The following is a 21,840-nucleotide window of genomic DNA, read 5'->3' as shown; positions in this document are numbered from 1 at the left end:
AACTTTAACCCGCAGGTATCAGAGCGCTTTAAATCAGCATGCTTATAACAAGCAAGACTAGCACTATATATTACTACCAACTTTGCTTAGCATAAGCAACAACTAACCACTCACAAACAAACAATGCTTATATACCAATTGCAAATAAAAAAAATGAATGCAAAGCATTGTCATTTACAATGCCAGTAACTCAAACTTTAATGCTGCGAGACCTATTGCATTGTAAATGCTTGTTGAATAATCTGTTGGGTATTCATGGTGGATGATTTTATATTCATATTTTATCTTACATTGTCAGATTAACTATTTCCTTCTTGTTGATATATATATATTTGTGTCCTGGGGAAGTGCTCACATTCTTCAGCTCTGTTCGCCTGTTAGTCAACAGAAATAATGCATGCTTTCACTAAAGGAGAATTTGATCGCTTGAGACATTAAAAAACAACTTCGGTTTCAATGCTTGAAGGGTCTTGCTTTTCAATAAACTAGACATTGCCAAAGTGATTTTAAACAAATTTATTAGTCTATCTGAATATACTTCTTTTCAAAGACATATATACATTTCACAAGTCTTTTTCAAAATATTTTTCAAAGGGAACATCTTTCCTTGCGATTTCATAAAAGTAAGTTTAGAAAGACCATCTGAATCCCACCTATATCATTTTGGAAACTTTGAACACACCATACTTTGTAGGTAAATCAAAAGTTCTCAAAATAAGTTAATACTTAAGCTATCCATATTTAAACCATATTTTTACAATTGTGATGACATTTGTTGTATTGCACTTACACCGGTGTTATAACAGTTTTAAGGGGTGTAAGAGAAAATTCATTTTTTTCTGAATACCGAAGGAAAAGAATTTCATGCCAGTGCAAATTTATGGGTCTTGTCATCAAACGAAGATCCAATCAGGCTCAGACATTTGACTCAAGCCGTACGCTGCAACAGCATAGTAAGAGACTGATCCTGCAGCATCAGAGAATGATTCTTCAGCTGATATACCCAAAGTCGAAGCAAAGCAATGGGGGGATTTAAAAACAAAGTTAGGTTCCAAGTTTGCAATACCCTAACCCATTACCAACCCAAATGTACAGACATCCATGGTTTCTAATATTTCCAACCTGGGGTGGTGTGGGTGCCATAAAATAAAATGCAAATTTTTGCAAATACAACTTTTTCATTACTTGAAAAGTGATCCATCTGGATAGTGAAATCTGATGGAGGCAATTGCCTCCCTTTCGCTTTAGTATGGAAGTGCATCTACAGAGCATCAATCGCCCTCTAGCCAACGCAACGATGCGGTTCTATCAGGCACTTTGTAGTAGTCACTGGTATTCAAAGCCTTAAGCTGTCCCCTACTGCGGGAAGCGTCTACAAAACCAGTCATTGCAAACCAGTTTATATACCTTCATTACATATGGCGGGTTGGGTGGCTGACTGTGCATGAGCGGTATTACCTAGAGTTTTAAAGGTTTTCGGTGGCAGCTAGGCACGATTCAGCTTCAAAAGATAGTCCTTAGAGCAATTTGCATGAACCTTTGCAATATGCTTGGCTTCCACTGAAGGGCTTAGAAAGAGGAAGCGCGGAGTCAGCCTGGCTATGGGATTACTAAAAGGGCTCCATCTGAAAACCCTCTGCAAATATCACAAAAAAGCTCTCAACTGCTTGGCTGTATGAGCAATCCTCACTTTTACAAAAGGGTTTCTTCGAACACCAAGGGTGCGCACACAAAAAAAAAGTCTACTCGCTGCCATGATTCAAGGACAACGCGTGTAAGGTTTCATTGCATTTTTCTAAAACCACATATTTACCTATAAAAATATCGAGTTACTATTTCAAAACACAGATCCTGGAAGCAAAATGAAACCGCAGAATCCTTCAGCTTTAGTCTTAAAAAAGTGAAATAGTCAAATGGTGTTTGTATATCTGCAGCTGTGGTCAAGGAACGCCAGCCGCCTTAGTAAAAAGAGTGCCTTATTTGGAAATAAAATTAAAAAAGAAATAAAAAAGTGCCAGCGCTCCAGAACTTCTTCGTCAAACAGTGTCTGTGTGTGTGTGCCTGTCCCTGCGCGCATACTTTCGCCTGCAGCCGCTGAGGTTACATGATGCAGCATTTGTTCTTATGGTTGCGTGGGTCCTTGAATCGAAGCCTTTGTTTCGGTCGGTATTTTTCCAAGTAGGTTAACTGCTTGCTGTTGATGGCTCCTCTTCGTTTCCTGGAAAGAAAAGAAATATGAAATGGGTTTGTTGTGGTTGGAGAGCAGGCGCTTCACACAGACCAATCTGGAGCCATTTAAGTGTGGGTTCAATCTACATCCCACGTTAGACCCCTAGTTACGGCCACAGCTCCTGACTGGGAGCATTCACCCTCGCGCCAGTAAGCAGCCTTCATCCAGCTAGCGCAAGCGCACGCCCGCATTCCAGGATTACGTCATCGCATTCTCTCGGCCACATTCAACCTACTGAGCACCAGCGCACGCATGCCGGAGAGGGCACGCGCCAGACTCAGCCAGTCTGCGGACTGCCAGGCAAGGATATGGAGAGGGAGCTTCTAGTTTAAAGGCTGAGGGTACTTCCAATGTCACCATGAGCATCAAAGGTCATGTGCTCTTACACTTCCTGGGATGTTATAATTGGGTGTACATGCCAGCAATGTCACTTCTACAAACACCGTTTGGCTACATGATGCCAGTTGCTAAAATAAAGCCGGTAGGAGGCTGGTTTGCCTCGTCTCACTTCTTAGCTAGGTGAAGTTTTTACAAATGGGGTACCAAGGGGTCTGTACCAAAAGTTGCAGTGATTGGCACCTCCATGTTTGTCCTTCCCAAAGGCTCTTCAGCCTCGAGTAGGCTCCCACCCCCATCACAGAATGTATGCCCAGCAGTCCCAGCCATGGGCTCTTCTTAGCAAAGGCATACCAAATGCCCCATAGCGAGATCAGACAATTTCAGGTCTTTCATTGCACAATTAACATTGCCTGTTAAGGGTGGAGAGGACAAGGGTAGTTGCCTGTTTGGGCCTGTTAAGGGTGGAGAGGACAAGGGTAGTTGCCTGTTTGGGCCTGTTTGAGACTGGTTGGGACTAGGGCCAGAAATGCTGCCCTCTGACTCCTTCCCACTAAAACTCCTTTTTACTCATCCATAAGCCTCTTCCTACTGCTAAGACTTATAAAAAATAAAATAATCCTTCACTCTTTTATCCCTCCACTATCCTTTTTCAATCAAAATTAACAGACTAACATGTTCACTTCTCAAATTCCATATTCCATATTCAACTATACTAATAACTGAATAACATATCTACTACTCAAATTACCTCATATTTATACTATACTAATTTTCAACAGAAATCCTTTATGGGTTCCGGAGTGGCGTGCTACTCGCCAGAAAAGCGCTTCAACACCCATCAGGGGTAACAAGTGCTATATGAATGCTAATCTTTCTTACCCTTTTATCTATCCGCTATCCTTCTCACTCCAAGTAACAGACTAATATCCACCACTGAAATTACCTCATATTTCACCATATTAATTCACCACTAATCCTTTATAGGCTCCCTGAATAGCATGCGTCAACAAGCGAGCGATAAATAAATACAAACCTTCATCCTACTCTATCCTTCTGCTATAATTCCAAATCCGAATAACTGACTAACCTATCTACCACTTAAAATGTACTTGCATGTTTCACTATACTAATTCAACACTAATCCTCTGTGGGTCCCGGAGTAGCGTGCTACCCGCCGAAAAAGCGCTTCGACGCCTCGTCAGGGGTAGTAAGCGCTATATAAATGCAATTACAATACAATACAATTAAAGCTCCCTCATAAAATCAAGTTCACTAGCAGTGCCTCCTAAGCTTCTGACTTTTGTGAGCCCCCACTCAATCACTACTGGAAGCCAGGGACCTTCACCTAAACAATTTATATGATTTGAACCTCAAATCCACACAAAAATACAGAAACCGGTATACATCAAATACACAAATTATGAATTCACAGAAATGTAGTTCACAAACAAAAATAGAAATGTTACTTTATAGCTTTTCAAAATGTAGTTTTATTTCTAACACACAAAGCATTATACTACACTCCAGAATATCATTTTGTCCTTCTTGCTCCTACTGCATGCTCTTTATTGCCAGCTACTACCACTTCAAAAGAGGCCACAAATCATCAATCCTAGATTCTATTTCCTGCAGTTGCACTTCTCCCAGGAATCAAGATTAGGTTAACAATTTAGGAGTGGATTACGATGCAGCCCGTAAAGGCTCAGACTGGTCCGAGCCTTCAGGGCTGCATCGTGGTCGTCCCGTCGGTATACTTTCCAACGACCTAATCACAATCTAGGCGGTCAGAAAGTAAACCAGCCATTCCGGCTAGCTTGTGACGGGCTCAAGGACCCAGTCGGCTAGTCAGAACCAGCTCATAAACCCAAAGGGCGGGCCTTTCCGCTCTTGGGATTACGATGCATGATTTACATGCCGGCCTGTCCGACATGGAAACCATGTTGGAATGCAGGTTGGGGGGCCCCAGCAGGGCCCCCTTGTGCATGCGGCCTTTGGTTGGGGACAGAGGGAGCACCTATGGCGCCCCTGTCACCGCCGACTGGCGGTCAGTCGGTCCCAGGACTGACATCATAATCATGCCCTTAATGTTTAGTCTCCAATTCCAAATTCCTTTTTTTTTTTTTACTACAGAGCGCCTTAAAACTTTTTTTTTTTAAGTTATGCATACTTTAATTAACCTACTAATATAATTCAATTTTCTCAACAATCCTGGACCACTTAAACAGGAGTTCCAGAACCCCTGTACTCCGGTGCATTAGGACAGTGGCCACAAAACGATGAAACTATAGGAGCCAAACAATACAGAATAAAACGTACATACAACCTATATGCGGAGTTCATGGCTCCCCCACACCAGGTTATTCATTCACCCAACACAGACGAATGACTGGTGCAGTGAGCCACATAGGTTCCCTTTGGGTCTCCAGAGTGCAGGGATGCTGGGTGTAGAAAAGTCAGAAGGGGGGTGTCTGCCCCACATATATATTTTTTTAAACTGTTCTATTGAATTACAGCACATTCAAAACAGCTAATATTGTTAGCTGCACATTTACTGATTTAACCTACGTAAAGACACAGCAAACCAAATTCCCATTCTCATACATTATTTATACAAACATTTACATTAAAGGAGATCAAACCAGTATTCCTTGGTAAATCGATCACTGCACGAAAGTTCAGTAAAAGGAGCGCAATAAAGTCAGAAAAAGTGCATCTCGGAGGGGGGACAATAAATACATGGAGTTAAAATAAAAATGTAAAAAATACCCAACAAGGACCACCAGTAAAATATACATATTGCAATGCAACAAACTGTGTTCTTGCCCAGAACTTCTCCCTTTGAAATGCAAGGCCATGTTCTATAAATGCATTCGCCCTACGATGGTGATCGTGTGAAAGAAACTAAGTCATCAGTGGCTGTTGTGTGGATCCAGTGCATCTCTTCTGTATCTCAGGTCCGGTGAAGATAGGCCTGCCAAACCAAGTCACCCACAAACACTACTGCTAAGCTCTTGAGTAAAGAAGAAGCACAGACCGTGAGCGGATGGATTAAAAGAGGGTAAACCCTGCCTTGGGCTGCAGTACTGCACTCCTTGCCCCACCATCATTCGCAGCAAGAGGTGCTTGAGGAAAGCACCTAAAGTTACCAGATACAGACACCCTCCGCTCCACTGGCAGCAGGGCAGTGATTGGCCATCAAGCAAATCTTCCACAAGAACCAGTTGGTCAACCTGGAGCTGTACGCGCAGGACGGGCAAAATCTGATCACCAGAGCAATTCAAATCCTACACCCCTTAAGGCAAAGTAACAGCCATGGTCCCCACACCAGGATCTACCCTCACCTACCCACATGGTCACAGTAACAGTGATGCCCAAAGGACGGAATTATGCCTCAAGACCCTCCGGTGCATAATGCACAACGTACTGGCTTAATTCAATGCATGCACAGTAATTAGACAGGACTACACTTCCCACATAAACCTAATCAGAATGGTATCAGATTACCAACCAGGCAATGCACACATAGGAGTACAGCATGCCAGACATTGGGGTGGACGGGGGAGGGGGTGTAATAGGGCAGAAGTGCTGGCTAGGGTGGATATTAATTCCACTGGCCTGTCTATGACCCCAGAAGCAGTTCAGGCCTTACGGGGTTTTCAAAGTGCTCAAATGACTAAATAAAGGAGCTAATTAGTGGGGACAGGACTCGGGGCCACATGTATCAACATTAGTAAAAGCGATTACCCAATTGCAATTTTCAGCGAATTGCAATTAATCAATCGCTATTCCTAATGTATGAAGCACCAAGAGTTTCATTTAGAGATTCATTGGGGAGGAGAGGGGGTGGGGGGGGAGGAGGGGGAGATTGGGTGTCGCAAATCGACCTCTCACTAATATTAATGAGGTAGGTTGCAATCTGCGACCCATTAGGAAATCGCTAAAATCACGGGGATGGTGGCCTGCTACTTTCAGCAGACCACCAGGTCTGTGATTGCTTTTCAATAAAGCAATATATATTTTTTAAAAGCAGACTGTTTTCCTTAAGAAAACTTTGCATTTTTTTCTTTTAAACACAATGTGTATTCTTTTTCATTTTTCCGAAACAGGCAGTGGCCCGTAGGACCATTGCCTGCTCGTAACTGTTCTGGCCACCATTTCCAAAGGGGAAGGGGGCCTTTGGGGGAACTTTTCCAATTTGCGAATGGGTTACCACCAACTTGAAGTATGTGATAAAATGTGAATGTTTTGAGACCGCATTCACAGTCACAAAACATTCCTACATACCACCGCGATTCGATATTTGGAAGGGACGCCTTAAACGCATCCCTTCCAAATATCAAATCACAAGCCCATTTTGCAATTCAGTAACAGGTTACCAAATCGCAAAGTAAGGTATTACACATAGAAAAAGTCTTTTTTGCATTCGCAAACAGGCCGATTCTGTAAATCGGCCTGTTTGCGAACGCAAAATAGGTTCATACATGTAGCCGAAAGTCTCTCAGACTTGGGGTAAGGTTAGCTATAAACTGCCCATGGCAAGATTCGTAAAGTCATCACATCATAGTTTCATTAAAAATATATAGTTTTATTATAGAAAGCAAAGTCACTAAATCCAACAGATCAGAAAGCATTAAGATTCGTCTCTAAAGAAAAGCTCAAATGCTACATCAGTGTATTTTGCTGGTGTTGGCGTCAGAGGGATTTAGCTTTAGGAAGGATCTTGATGAAGCACAAGTTCTCAGAATCCTCCATCTTTTGGAAATTGCTGCCTGGTTTTGGACAGGACAGCAGACAACACAGGAAGGGAGGGGGCGAATCACTCAGTTTTACTCGAGAGAAGCGGTGGGTGGCTCTATTCCTGGGTTACCAGCATCCTATGTGCATACGCAGAAGGAACAGATGAACTTCTTGATCACACCTGGAATCCTAAAAACCTAGAAGAAAGCTGGAACCAACCCAATGCCCAACGTGTGTCATTCCAGGTAGTAGAAAATGTTTCCACGTGTATTAATAGAGGCGTGCTAGAGAATCAACAGAGCACAATCCTGTGGCTCTAGCTTTAGGGTGGGCACATGGCAGCCCATACAAAATTATCTTTGATGGTTTGAGCTCAGGGTAGTAGTCTGCAAAAGTCGAATTGTGGCATTCTTTTGTTGATAGTCTATGTATTTGTTTTTTAATGCACATGCTCTGCACTTTATTACATGTAATCAATCATTTGTGGTGTTCAGTGAGATTTATATCCGAGTAAAAAGAAAGGTAAACTCCTAACAAACACCAAAATGGTGATGGGAAGTAAGATTGCAGATAGTCTACCCATTAGCAATTGCTTGGGGTAGCACTCCAACCGACTGTTTTTTTCCCACGGTGCCACTCTAATGATTTGCATAAGGCTTGCCTTGGTTTACTGACCCTGCTCCTCATGGGAAGAGTCCATTCCATCCGGAACTGCCAGGAGGTAGCACGGGTAACACGACCAGTTTCGGTCTTCTTAGGCAAGGTCAGTGAGGCATAGTCTGGATCATGTGGCATAGCGAGCAAGGGCCCCATGTTTGAGGATACCCTGGGCCAAGTCGAGCTTTGCCTCCATTACAAACAGGTGATGGGTCAATGCTTGCAAAGAGTGCACTGACTGGCAATCGGTCATGTTAGCATTCCAAGTGATAATTTTTTCACCCACTGTACCACTCTAGACAGAAGCCATTCAGTACAAGTTAATCGTTTTACCAGAGTGTATTCACTTCCAGAGGAATATGGGCCCAGAGTCACAAAGTACTCCAAGCACGGTGCCGCAGAGGGAAAAGAACTGGGGGATTTCAATCTAGACTAGACGGATTACTACAAGGTGAAAAACAGAAGTCACCTTGAGATTGTAACAAGTGTCAATGTCGCCCTGTTTTTTTCAAGTTCGGAACGCGCATCCTGCATCATACAACCTGTTAAGCTAATAAATGACGGGGCTGGAGGACTACAACATCAAGTGTGTGTGTGTGTGTTGAAAAACTAATTCTCTTCTAGGGCACCGTCTATGTTCCCCAGCATGCTTGAACACCAGAAGAACTGCATTGCTAGGAAGACATAGTTTCACTAAAATGTACCTCTCCACAGGTGGAGACAATAACACTGCTTAGTTCCTTAGATACTTTCTCAGTTTCATGACTTCTAACCCTTGTTCTGTGCATTAGTTCCACTGGTGTGTTTTGTACCACGTTTATTTTTTTTATTTTCAGGTGTTTGGCTGTGGTTCCTGGTTTTCCACTACTAAGGGGGCATGGATGCAGGGAGAAAGGAGTTGCGTTAAGAGGTCCTTCTTCCCACGTTTACAATACACGCAGCAATGGGCTGCTGAACATCATGGATCTGTACAGACCTTGCTGACAATCGCAGAAGCTCCAAGTCCTCGAAATGTCTCAGCCAAAGAAAAGGTCACCCATAGTAATAGGGTCTTCATATGTTCCTCTGCCCAAAGACGGTTGTTAGTGGGAATAAAAAGGCACTGGAAATGCCCCCTCTTCCTTACCAGAAGATTACAATGTGGAGCGCAAGGGACACCATCCAAATCAAATTCAGCAGACACTAGATGCCTGTGGATGAATTCTGTGAGATCACCAGACCACCTGACTAATCCAGAGCGAACTTACCAGCCCTTACTGTGTGAATTCCATACCACCTTGGGTGCACTATGAAACAAGGGTCTTTCCTAGAGCTATCTGCCATCAGAGACCTTCAGTAAAGATAGGCTTCCTTTGCTCAGATTCTCAGGATGCAGTCACACCAGAAGCTCTGGATCCTTCCAGAGTATAGTGGGCAGACTCCTCCACGCGTCTCAGCCTGCCACAGAAATAGAGAATAGAATCTCGGGTCAATGGTGAGGAGCATCAACCCCAGCCTGGCCAAACAAACGCAACACAAAGACAGTCCAGGGAAGTGATCGACTCAATCTATACATTGAGTAAGGCAAATCCCTCCGGGGTGCCGCACGTCCTATTGTAAGCAGCCGCCCTACTGAAGGGAATAATGGAAAACAGAGATAGGATGAAACTTGTTGGGTGTGGAGACTACCATTACAGTTCACGTTAACCACCCATGCATGAGGTAAAGTAGTAATAAAACCCAAAAGTAAACAAAGGGAAGCAGAGACGACCTTTGTAAATCCTAAGGAAAACGACCGCTGTCTTGGTCCAAACAAGAAAACAATTCAGTTTTTCATACAAGGCAAATATTCTAACCAAGGAGGTCCATGAAATACCCTTATTAGTTGAGGTTGGTTACGAGTTGACTAACTTTTCAAGCTTTGCCTTATGCATAAAATGGAGCAAGAGATATTTGCTAATCACTCTCGTTACTGGCAGATTGTTTTACCATGCGCTGCAAACTGGACTGGATTTTTACACTCAGCCCGTGAGCGGACTTGGATCTTTGCATTGTATTGCAGGTCCGCCACTTTAGTCGTGTGAAGCTGGATCCGCTGCACTGTAAAGAGCTGCAGGCTTGGAGCGTCATAAGCCTGTAGGGCCTTAGAAACTTGATAATTAGGTAAATAATGAGGATTTAAATACACAGATTACCAACGAATTGCATGCATATTCAGATTGTGTAAATAGGCAGCCAGTAGGAGGCAAACGCAACATCTCCGCGGTTGGGTGAACTAGGGCTCCATTTAGCAGCCCAAACTCACTTGCTACGCTCATCCTTAGGGAAGCCATAGAACCAAGCCGGGTTCATGACTGGACTAATGCATCCACTGCAGGAATTTGAATAGAACTTTACAGGTTTGAATCCTGGTGGGTCCACACAGCCTTCTTCATAGGTCGATAAAATGAGAACACTGAGTTGTCCAACTCAAAGGCAACTGTTAATCAGTGCCAAGATAGCTCAGGTGAGAATGGGTGCTTTAAAAATACATGCCGTTATACCACCATTGGGAGCGCACTGTCCATTGCAATGTATTGGATCTTGAATCATTCCCATCTCTGCTTTCACATACAGCGCTCTTTCTTCCCAGCTAGGTTTATACTTTAATCATACACCATTAGATTGGATACAGATCAGGAGGACAGAAAAGTGACATTTCAGAGTACGAATGACAGTGCTATGGCACTGTGCCTGCTTGAAATATTATGAAATGCCAGTGACAGCCAATTTTAGGTGTGTTAATACAAAATCGGAATGCTTTAAGAAATCAAAAGGGTGGTGGTAGAAAGCAAAACTCACATTTAGGGACCTGTACTTATTTTTCTTCATCAGACTTTGGCACACAGCAAGAAAAATAAATAAATAAAATAAGAAAAAGGTAGAAAGAAGCGATATATAGAAAAACAATGACCAAACACAGGTATGCGCACATATACCTAATCACTCCTCACCAGCAGGCCTTACTACGACATCACAACGCCAGATTCTCCAAACAACTCAGTCTCAAGACCATCGAGAGCACTGATGCAGCACTCCTACTCCACCTCCCCCGCCGCACCTCAGGAATCTTCACTGGATTTCCATTCACCAGTGCAGCCAATTCAAACTTCTTACGCACACATACAAAGCTCTACACAACACAGGACCAGAATATCCTGAGCAGCCACAAACACTTTCACCCACCAGACTCCTACGCTCTGCGCACACTCCATGCATGCGAAAAAGCAAATCTGGAGGTTACACATTCTCCGATATCGCTCCCAATACATGAACGTCCCTCAACACATCAGCGCCTCCTCATCAATTCTTGAGTTCCAAAAGACCTGACACTGCATGTAAGCACCTTGGGGACCACACACCAACACACCTGCCCAAGCACCTGAATACGCTCAAGTAATTGGTGTGGTATACAAATCAACATAACACACATGGAAAATACTACTTGACCTGTAACCATTTATTTTTAGTGTAAAGTGCTACATATTCACATGCTCTCCATACTCCTGCTATCTAGTATTGAGCCCGGACTTTTCCAACTTGTTTTTCTTCATAGAAATTTTAGTCATGAGACGAGATGTGACTCCACTCGGTCTACAATGCCCCAGTACACAGACTTCACCTTAGATTGTGGTTCTGCTCAGCGGGCAAGTAGTTTAAGTGGAGTGTGGTGCTGAAGTCAGTATGGTGTGCATATTAGGAGGGAGTTAAAGAACCTGGAAAATATATGTAATCCCCACTTGTTTTTAGGGATGAGGGCAGGTGCATGTGGATCTACACGCTATGAACAAATGGTTACATGGTAAGTAATATTTTCTGTTTGTAGCATGTGTGGGTGTGGATACACATGCACTGACAGACTATAAAGCAGTCACTCCCCAAAGCGCTGACTAATGAGCAAATGATGCAGATGTTTGAAAAAGTGATCTTAAGACTGCCTGGCTAACTACAGTCTGTAGACATGCAAGGCAGTCGACACATTAACACTTGGAGTAGGTGTGTAGATTAACCAAGTAGCAGCCTTGAAAATATCCATTAAAGGGATGCCACCCACAAAAGAAGGTGTTGAACCCTTTTTGCAGTTAGGCGGGGGGGGGGCTGGGAGTGTGCAATTGGCCTTGGCATAGTAAGTTAGGATGCACTCAAGTATTCACTTAGCAATGCTAGCTTTAGAGATGGCACAGCCCCTTTAGTGGTTTGGCAAAGGCTACACAAAAGTGAAGTACACCTTCTAAAGGGCTTAGTTCTATTAATGTAGTGCATAAATACTCTACTAACATTTAGAGTCTGGAGGTCCATTTTTGCTATATAATCAGACTGTGGGAAGAAGACCTGCAGCTTAACCATGTGTAAAGGAGAAATAACCTTGGGCAGAAATTTGGGCTTTGAACAAAGAACTGTCTTATCTTTGTGAACCTAAAATAGCTTTTAGGCTGCAAGAGTTTGAAGCTCATAAATTTGTCAGAGGGAGTCAAAAAATGGCTGTCCAAGAAAAGAAAAGAACTGCAGGTGAGATGAGTGCAGTGGTTCAAATGAAGACCCATGAGACGCGAGCGGTTGATGTTCCAGAAAGCTGTCAGAGCAGTGTTTAAAAGTATTACCTACTTTAGACCGTCCATGAAGGCCTTGAAGAAAGGTATTTATACAAATACCATGACCAGTTCTTCCACAGTCCATGGACCATGGGTGTGGGTACCTGGATGACAAGGTTTGGCACATTGAGGTTTTGGGAGTGGGGACAGGTCTATTGTTGGAGTCCCCCGCCACTGGAATATGTCTTGTTGAGCAGGTCCACAAAGTTGTTCCCCACTCCTAGAAAATGCTCCACCAACAGGTGAATGTTGTTGTGGAATTGCCAGTGCCAAATCTTTTGTGCTGAAGCAGAGACCTGAGAGGCAGTGGATGTCCTCCTGCTTCTGGTTATAGATAATGGCAGGGATGTTAACGGTTTCTTCCTGTGTAAATGGGAGGAACACTTTCAAGGCTAGTCTGATGCCTTGAAACTCCAGATCGTTTATGTGGCACACCTGGTGCTGAGGGGCACCTCGCAGAGGCAAGCTCCCCATCTCATGACTTATTGGTGGTGAGCGTCACTTGCAGAAGGGAGTCTGAAAGGGTCTGCCAAACAGATTCTTGCGGTTCTACCCAGGCTGAGAATGCTGGACCCTGGTTGTTACCAAGAATAGATCCTCCTGATGCACTTTCGCTTGTGCCATCTGCCTTGTGACACATTCCTGAAGCAGTTATATGTGAAATCTGGTGTACAGTATAGTTGCCATGCATGAAGCCATCATCCCAACAGTTTTAAGAGAGCTCAAACAGTAATAATGCAGTGTGTCTGAAAAAGAGGCAGCAACTGTTGGCATGCTATCATCCTCTGGTCATTGGGGAATGCCCTGCCTGCCATTGCACTGAAGAATGACCAGAGGACGGATTGAATTTGAAACAGCTAACAAGATAGATTTTCCTCATTGATTGTGAAATCTAGGCTGAGAAGTAGAGACAATGCTTTGAGTGTGTGCTGGGCGTACGCAGCTCCACAGGGCACTTTGTGAACATCTTTGGACCTGTAGTGCTTGCGAAGGGTAACCCCTTGAACTGGTCGGGTCATCCACAGCGGATCCGGAAGGAAAGTATGTCTTTGAGATGCAGTGCTAGCATGAAGTTGCCTTGAAGTAGCAGGGTGAAATCTTGCAGACTAACCATAAGTAAGTGTTTAGAGAGAATACAGACGTTCAATGGCCAGAGGTCAAGGACTGGCCAGAGGGAGCCATCCTTTTTGGGGGTAAAAAGTACAGGACATACACTTCAGTGCCGTGTTGGCATGCAGGTACTGGTTCTATTGTGCCAGTTTGTAAGAGCACCCGAACCTCTTCCTCCAGGAGGCAGGCGGTTTTAACTCAGTGAATGGCAGTAGGTTGAAATGCAGTTGGTAGAGGTGGGAGAGAGGTAAAATTCGAGACAGTAACCTTCCTGTTCAATGGAGAGTGCCCATCATGTATATCATGGGGGTTGAGTACTAGGAGACTACCGGCTAAATGAACCAAGGCTCGTTCGCAGGTATCTCGGCTACCTGCAATTTTGTCCAAAAGTGGGGTGCCTCTTACGGACAAACACAAAAAGCCATTCCAGACTTGCTGAGAACACTCATGTATTTCGTGCTGCCAGGGGACAAGATGCATTTCGACCAGGAAGGTAATTTATCACATGATCACCTTAGAAACCATTGAATTAAAGAATATAAAGTGAAAACTGGCCAAGTTTGTTTTAACTGGGCCGAAGAAAATACAAAATGAAAGTTAGTTATTAATAACTCCACAGTAATTAAAGTATTATTCCATAGTTCTAATTCATTATCTATTAACTATCATTTTAGGTACTTAAGATTTTTTGTCATGTAATCATGGACATAGTAAAAAGCATACTCCTTCATGTTACAATGGCCAAGCTGATCTACTAGTGGGTTTTATTGGTGCTGTGTGGCTTAAACCATGCAGTCAACCATACCTTCGGGGATAAACTTTATTTTACTGGTACCGAATGACTTGGGGGTTCCTAGTCATAGGAAGGACTTGTGATTATGATAATCTGGGCAAATAATGGTGCTTCTAAAAAGACTCCGAATAATTGGCCAAGGAATAGTTGTTTGGTAATAGTTAGTACGTTTCTTAATCAATCCGCTCTGTACTACCTGCCTGACCCCTTGGACTATTTGTATTACTTGTTTTATCGACTTATTTGATTGTATACGTTCCCTCTTTGTACATTTTTATATTGTTGACGCACCTGTCTGACTTTGCATACTGTACCTACACCACCTCAACTTTCCCTACTCTTGTACTTTTGATGCACCTGTGTGACTATACACCCTGTACTCATCTCCTACCTCAACTATGCCTATCTTCATGCTAAGCATTTTAAGATCGCTTAAACAAGTATATGCTCCTTATGTTTGTACTTTTATATTATTGGCGCAACTGTTTGACTATGCACCTTGTACCTACTCTATGATAGAAGACACTACCTCACCTTTGACCTACCTCTTTTGACCTACCTATGTAACTATGCACCTTGTACCCAACTACCTCAGCTGTTACAGTCTATTAGTCTATGACCCCCTTGTCCTTGTAAAGCGCTCTGATATCTGCAAAGATCTTGTTCGCGCTATATAAAACTTTCAAAATAAAATAAATAAATAAATTTAGAACGTATTATGGATTATAGTATTCCTATTACATATTATCACGTCCTGGCCCTTTCAAGGTTCATATGCAAATTATTCACAATTCATGCTTTTGAATGGATTACTAATAGTTACAATGAACTTGTGAGTGTCAAAACGCAGGTCAAATAATGCCCATTAATCAATAGACCTAGTTCTCTCTGTCAAATATAATTTAATATTGACTATATTAGTCTATTTCCATAATGGCAGTGGAATGCTAGCAACAGTATCAAACATTTCATTACAATGATTGAGAGTGATAGTATGCATGGCCAAAGACATTTTTAGTTATAGATATCCATGTGTATTCATACTGCCTTGTGATGAAAAAAAAGTTTTAAAAACGGTACTGTTCTGGTTATTAAAACTTGTGATCAAAGTTATGATCAACCAACAAGACAGTAAAGAAATGTATTGGCCTGAAAATGAGAGATGCACTGAAAGATTACCACAATTCATACCAGAGGGTGTAAGTAAGTGAGCATCAACTATATCACATGACTCAATTCTTCTTCGAGTTCAGTCTTTACCACTTATAATTTTTATTTACACAATCTCATTTTGAAGTACCTCCTAGTCGTCCAATCACTGTTGTGCAGCTCCATATATCGTTTCACAGTGCTGTAATTGGAGTCCTTAATAGTGATGGTTCTAATGTGAACAAGTTATCTTTTTACTGCAAACCCCGTACTGCCTATAAAGCATTTTTACAGAGGCAAATGAGAAAACCACACATTCCTTTTGAAATTTTTATTGGTTTTGATGGTTCGCTCGTAGCCCAAATCTTGTAAGTCCTGGTGCTGTACTTGCAGGCCTTGCATTGACAAACGATGAAAAAGCTTTCTCAGTGCGAGCCAAAAGAAGTTTTAATACTTTGTGACTTTGGACTAGTTTATCTTTGTGGGATGGACCCTTATATGTAACTAAAGGGTTTTGTTCCCATTGCTTCGCTCAGTGCATCATCGCCTGTTAAGATCTTTCAATGCTTGGAAATCTTGTGTACCGAATTATCTTGCGTTTTGTATGTTTAATAAAGTGAATCGGATTAGTAACCATTTCCAAGGTATTAATGTCACTCTGTTCTTCGTCTCGTGTTTATATACGCTCTGATGCTTGTTCGAATATCCTCCGTCTTTAAATCTGCATAAACTTTCAATTTGCGTTGGAAAAGAAACCGGATTCGGAGCTAGTTTTGCATGCAAGAACTCACTGTAGGGGACAATGCTCCTATAATAATAATAATCCACATTTGTAAAGCGCACAATCACCCGTAAGGGTCTCTAGGCGCTGGGGGCCGTCGGGAAGATTAAGCAAGCTATTGCCCAGAGTCACATGGTGCTGGGCTGACCTGCCGCCGGAGCCGGGGATCGAACCGCGCTCCCCAGATACCGGAGTCAGTCGCCCTGGCCGTGGCGCCACACCTCTTCCTCATAAAGGTAGGTGGGCCGCTGCTTAGTGCATGCAAAGTAGAGTTGCTAGCAGTCAGTCTTCTTTATGAAGTGGTCATTCTATGATTTTGATTGATGGCTAATTGGACCACTAGGAACTCTAACGAGATGCGACTAGTTGTCATAGTAGGAGCTACATTGAAGTCATTTTGGTTTAATGACCTGTGAAATTGTTTTGAGTTCGGCTTCCAAGCCTTTCATATAAGGAAAAGGTAATCAATGTGTTGCAGCCATATTACAAGGTTATTGGGGTACAATTCCATGTTGTGTCCAGACCATCTTGCTCTTCCTAGAGGCTCATGAACAAATTCTCTTAGCAGGGAGAAGACCGTGCCCATAGCATTCCCTTAGATTTGTTTGTAGAGTTGGTTCTCGAAGAAAAATATGTTCTCACGTAGGAAGAGTTTGATTATATCTAGTAACATTGCTTGTATAAAAGGCATCTACATATAATGTTACTAAGATGTGCTCATCATCCCAGAAATTGTTTTGTATCTATTACAAAAGGAAACAAAAAATGATCCAACACATGAAGGGTTTTCGAGCAAACTTCCATTTGCTAAAATGGTGAGTCAGCCAGGCGGTTTGAATGTGTTTCTGTGAATCTTGAGTAGCAGGTAAAGAATGCGGGTTATTGGCGTGTCATTATATAAAAAACAGACTATTCTTTCCACTCCAGTAATTCCCGATATCCCCAATTTATCAACATTTTCTAATATTTGCTTTGGACTAGTACAGTTCATGGATTTTCCCACAGCATATTTTGTCAGAGTTGCCCAAGTGCCTCTTCAACATAGATTGATCTAGATAGTATGACAATATTGACAGCCATGTCGGATTGAACATTGTAGTACCGATCTTTTTTTTACTATGTGCATGATAACATGACAAAGTGATTACTTAAAAGACCAACATTTATTTAGGAATGATCAGTGGAATAATCTTAAAATTACTATAAAGTTGTTGATAACTGTTCTCTTGCCGATTCCATTTTCTTTGGACACAAACTTGGTACGTTTTTTCACCTACTGTTTTTTATTCGCAAAGGTTGTGTGATCACGACTGGTCTCTAGGTAGCAAGGATTAAAAAATGAGTTAGCAGCAACTGCAGCCTTGTGTGCTCTGAACGACTTATGTGTTTGTTTAGAAGAGAAACACCACGGTTAAATGAATATAAATTCATAATGTGCTGAATAAAAGCAATGTTAAGAAAACTAATGCTTGGTTTGGAGGTCACAGGCTCAAGTCTCACAGTGGGGAAAAAGCTTCTCCAAATAAACTTCATCTCAAATGGCAGTGGAAGAACTCATGCCGCCCTTTAGATGTATTAACTGCTCCTTGGCATTCACCAGGGAGAGTGTTCTGTGCCCTGGGATATTTATGTTGTGACTTGTATGGCTGGCTCGCAACTTGGCACATAGCAAAAGTTTACTACAGGGCACTTACTGTCTTATGAACTGGATGGCGTCTTCGTACTTCATGCCGCTCTCAATCAGGGCGAGTGCGACAAGGACAGGTGCTCTACAAATAAAAAGGAGGCAGGTGATTTGGGCAACCAGGGAAACGAGTATAAAATAAAACAGTGTGTATTTTGAACAGGCAAGCAAGCTCAATACAACATAATGCTTGAAAAATAAGGTGTGTTCTGGGTAGCCAGGCATCTAGACTGATGTTAAGACTTTGCTTAGCACCAGCAAGGGCAGAAAGGGGGATTTCTCCCAACAACCCAGATTTAATTTTTGGGGGAGAGTGGTGTTGGTGAGGGTGTCTACACCTGTCCAATAACGAGCCATCTCTTTGATCAGTAAGCTGTCTATGTAGCCGCCATTCCATATGCTCCCCTTCGGAGTGTTTAAAACAAAAAAAAGCATTTGCAATGTAATAAGTTTCACATTGAGAGTTTGAGCTATTGGCATTGTAAATGACAATGCTTTTTATTTAGGAGTGGATTTTAAAACCGATAAAAGGCATTGTCATTTACAATGCCAATAGCTTAAACTATCGCAAATGAGAGACTTATTGCATTGCAAATACAATTTTGCAATAAGAAAAGCGTTAGGAAAGTGCGTGTCCTGCCTACAACAGCAGGTAGGACCAAACTATTTGAGAAAATAGTGCTTGGAGGCTGTAATTAACACACGTAACAGGGTGTCGCCATGGGATGTTACAAAATGAGACCAGGGGGTACTAAGGAGTGACTACTATGCCTATTAACCAATAAACAGTTTACAGTGGACAATGACAAGCCAATTAAAAATATGGGCGGTGAGTGGGTGGCGCTTCAAGCCCCTACCTGAATACAGCATGCCTCGCAAAGCAGCGCATACACTGCCCAGGCTCGACCTAAAAACAAACCCTGCCAGCCTGATGTTTGACTCCGTGTTTATACTTCGGGGTAGTGATGTAAACAGAAAGTAGTGAAACATGGGGATATGGACAATACAGAAGAAAGGGACAAAAGAAAAAGAGGGTGAGGAACAAGTGACAGTATAGAAGAAAGAGGAAGGAGATGAAGACTAACAATGGGGCAGGGGATGAGCAAGAGAAAAGGACCAGAAATATGGAGCTGTGTCCATTACCGCACAAAGGCAGTGATAATCTGAAAGTAGTAGTAGATTTATTAGAGCTCTAGGTTAGCACTGGCAATAACACAATAACTGTTGTCTTCGAAATGCTGCAGCTGGCATCCTTATATTCTAGAACACATCAAGAGAGCACTTGCACCAACAACTAGGCGCACCCACCAACCACCGAGCATGTACACCAGCTACTGAGCGCACCCATCCGCATCCACCAGCGACCGAGCGCATCCACCAGCTATTCAAATACATTTAAAGATATAAACCAAATGTAACAAAGTTGTCAGTGCAAGAAAGGAATAAGGAGATATGGATAGGAGAAGATATGGATGAGAATGAGAAAATAGGATGAGAGTCGGGGAAGGGGCACGCATGAAATGGGAGATTAGAAGAGGCATTGAGCCAGAAAGAAGACCTGAAAGCAGGAGAACAGCCATCACAGTAGAAAAAATAATTTTCTCCACCGTGATCTATACATCATGTGCCAATCACAATGAAGAACCTAGCATTTGCCCATTTTCATTTAGGAACAACAATACTTTGCTTCAAAGTTTTCGTAAAGGTCCACAAAGGCCCTGTCAGTATAAATGTGACTTTCAGCAGATGGGTCATGCCTTTAATGGCACAGGCAAAGATGGAACGCACTCTGGCTGATTAACAGTAGTTCTGATTAAATGAAGCATTTCATCCATCCATTTTTGCTGTTGTCAGCTGAATGACGCTTCTCGAATAGGTATGAAAATTGCACGGATATGCAAACCAGTTGCTTCAATAGCATATCTACTCCATAATTTTACTGTACACCTTCAGTCTGCTCCAGGACCATGCCCAGTGCTATAACCCATGGTTCTTGCACCCGGCGCACCTACACCGCCACAAACCTCTGAATTCCAGGCGCATAGACACCTGCTGCACATCTCCACGCACCACCAAATGCAAATGCCAACTAGAAAGAAAGTGATGCACCAGCAAAGAGGCAGGAGCCTAGAACACTCAAGATATCCCTCAAACATTACCACCGCCTCCTGAAAGAAACAAAGAACGACGCCCTAGCAGCCCACATAGAGATCAGCACAAACCACAGTAAGGAGCTCTCCATCCCCGTAGCCGAGAGAAGGACATCACAACCTCCCAAGAACTGTGTGACACCCTGTCAAACTTGTTCAACAAGATCTGTCATCTAAGAAAACTCCAAACCCCAACCCTCCACCGCTGACAGCATCAGCCCCCTCACACTCACAAATACAAACTCAGAACACCTGCTCAACCACTGGGACCCCCTCAACTCAAGCTACAATCTCGATCTTTAATTATGTGCACTCTGGCGCACCCACGGACATTTGCCCCCACCACATCTTCGACGTCAGGAGCAAGACTATTGGCGACGAGCTGAAGAAATTCCTGAACACCTCCATCACCTCTGCCTCCTTCCCCGAGGACTGAAAACATGTTGCAGTGAGGCCATTCCTAAAGAAGCCATCCGGCAACCCAGCAGAACTGAAGAACTACCGGCCGATCTCCTTGCTCCCCTTTCCATCAAAGGTTCGAGAAGGCAACCACCAGCAACTAACCGAACATCTGTGATATAACCACCTCTTTGACCCCTCTCAATCAGGTTTCCAAGCTAACCACAACATGGAGACAGCCCTGATAGCAGCTACCGATGACATCAGGGCCCCCCTGGACCGAGGATGAAACAGCAGCTCTCATCCTCCTTGACTAGTCAACCACCTTTGACACAGTCTTCCATCACATTTTGATCAACAGTCTCCACCACATCAGAATCAAGGGAGATGCTCTCAAATGGATTGCCTCATTCCTCTCCAGAACAACCCAGAGAATCTGTATCCCACTGTCCATCTCCGGACCAAAGCTTCCCCGAAGATGGTCTTTCAGCCCCACCCTCTTCAACAAATACAGGACACTGACCAACACCATCAGATCGTAAGAACTCGACTTCTACACAAACATCCAGCTCATCCTCTCGCTGGTAGAAGACCCCAACCTCCACCACAGCCAACTTCCACAGATATGAACGTCACTGACTGGATGACGGACAACTGTCTCAAGCTCAACATGGACAAGACAGAAAACCTCATCTTTGGGAACACCTCACTATTGAACGACGCATGGAACTCTGCTTTCTAAGATGAGGTTGTGGGTGTAGTTAGGGCGGGAGATGGAAAATCTCTCTATGAAGAAACAGATAAACGCAGTCTCATCCACCTGCTTCCACAACATACGCATACATCGAAAGACCAGATGGCTCCCAGTCAACGCCGACAGTCACTCAGACCCTCGTCACCAGCAGGTTAAACTATGGGAACTCACTGCACGCCTCCTGAAGAGACTACAGACAACACAAAACAGCGGCAGAACTCATTCTCAACCTCCCCAGAAGGATCCACATCACACCATACCTCAAGAAGCAACACTGGCTCCCGATCCAGAAGCGATGCCAGTTTAAGATGCTGACCCACTCACACAAAGCCCTGCACAATGAAGGACTAGCATACTTCAACAAAACACATGACCTTCCACCACCAGCCCAGACACCCATGATCCGCCTCTCTTCCTCACAGCCCCCCTCCCTAGTGAAAAAAATAA

General features: G+C 43.2%; 1 protein-coding gene across 3 annotated transcripts in view; it reads right to left on the bottom strand.

The window, feature by feature from the left end:
• Positions 1-501: 501 nt before the first annotated feature.
• The window catches only part of PTP4A3 (protein tyrosine phosphatase 4A3), a 200,094-nt gene continuing 178,755 nt past the window's right edge, over positions 502-21,840 (bottom strand). For 2 of the 3 annotated variants that reach the window (XM_078686670.1, XM_078686671.1), the window contains exons 5-6: positions 18,101-18,175; positions 502-2,218 (exon numbers count right to left, since the gene is read on the bottom strand). In XM_078686670.1, coding sequence (XP_078542796.1) covers positions 2,101-2,218; positions 18,101-18,175 — 193 coding nt within the window. In that variant the 3' untranslated portion in view covers positions 502-2,100. The remainder of the gene's footprint in view (positions 2,219-18,100; positions 18,176-21,840) is intronic. The other variant, XM_078686672.1, reaches the window with a different exon arrangement.

The sequence above is a fragment of the Lissotriton helveticus genome, chromosome 4_1, assembly GCF_964261635.1.
Source record: "Lissotriton helveticus chromosome 4_1, aLisHel1.1, whole genome shotgun sequence".
Lineage (NCBI taxonomy): Eukaryota > Metazoa > Chordata > Amphibia > Caudata > Salamandridae > Lissotriton > Lissotriton helveticus.
Note: the sequence above shows the minus strand (reverse complement) of the source record. Positions and strands in the feature narration are given on the sequence as shown.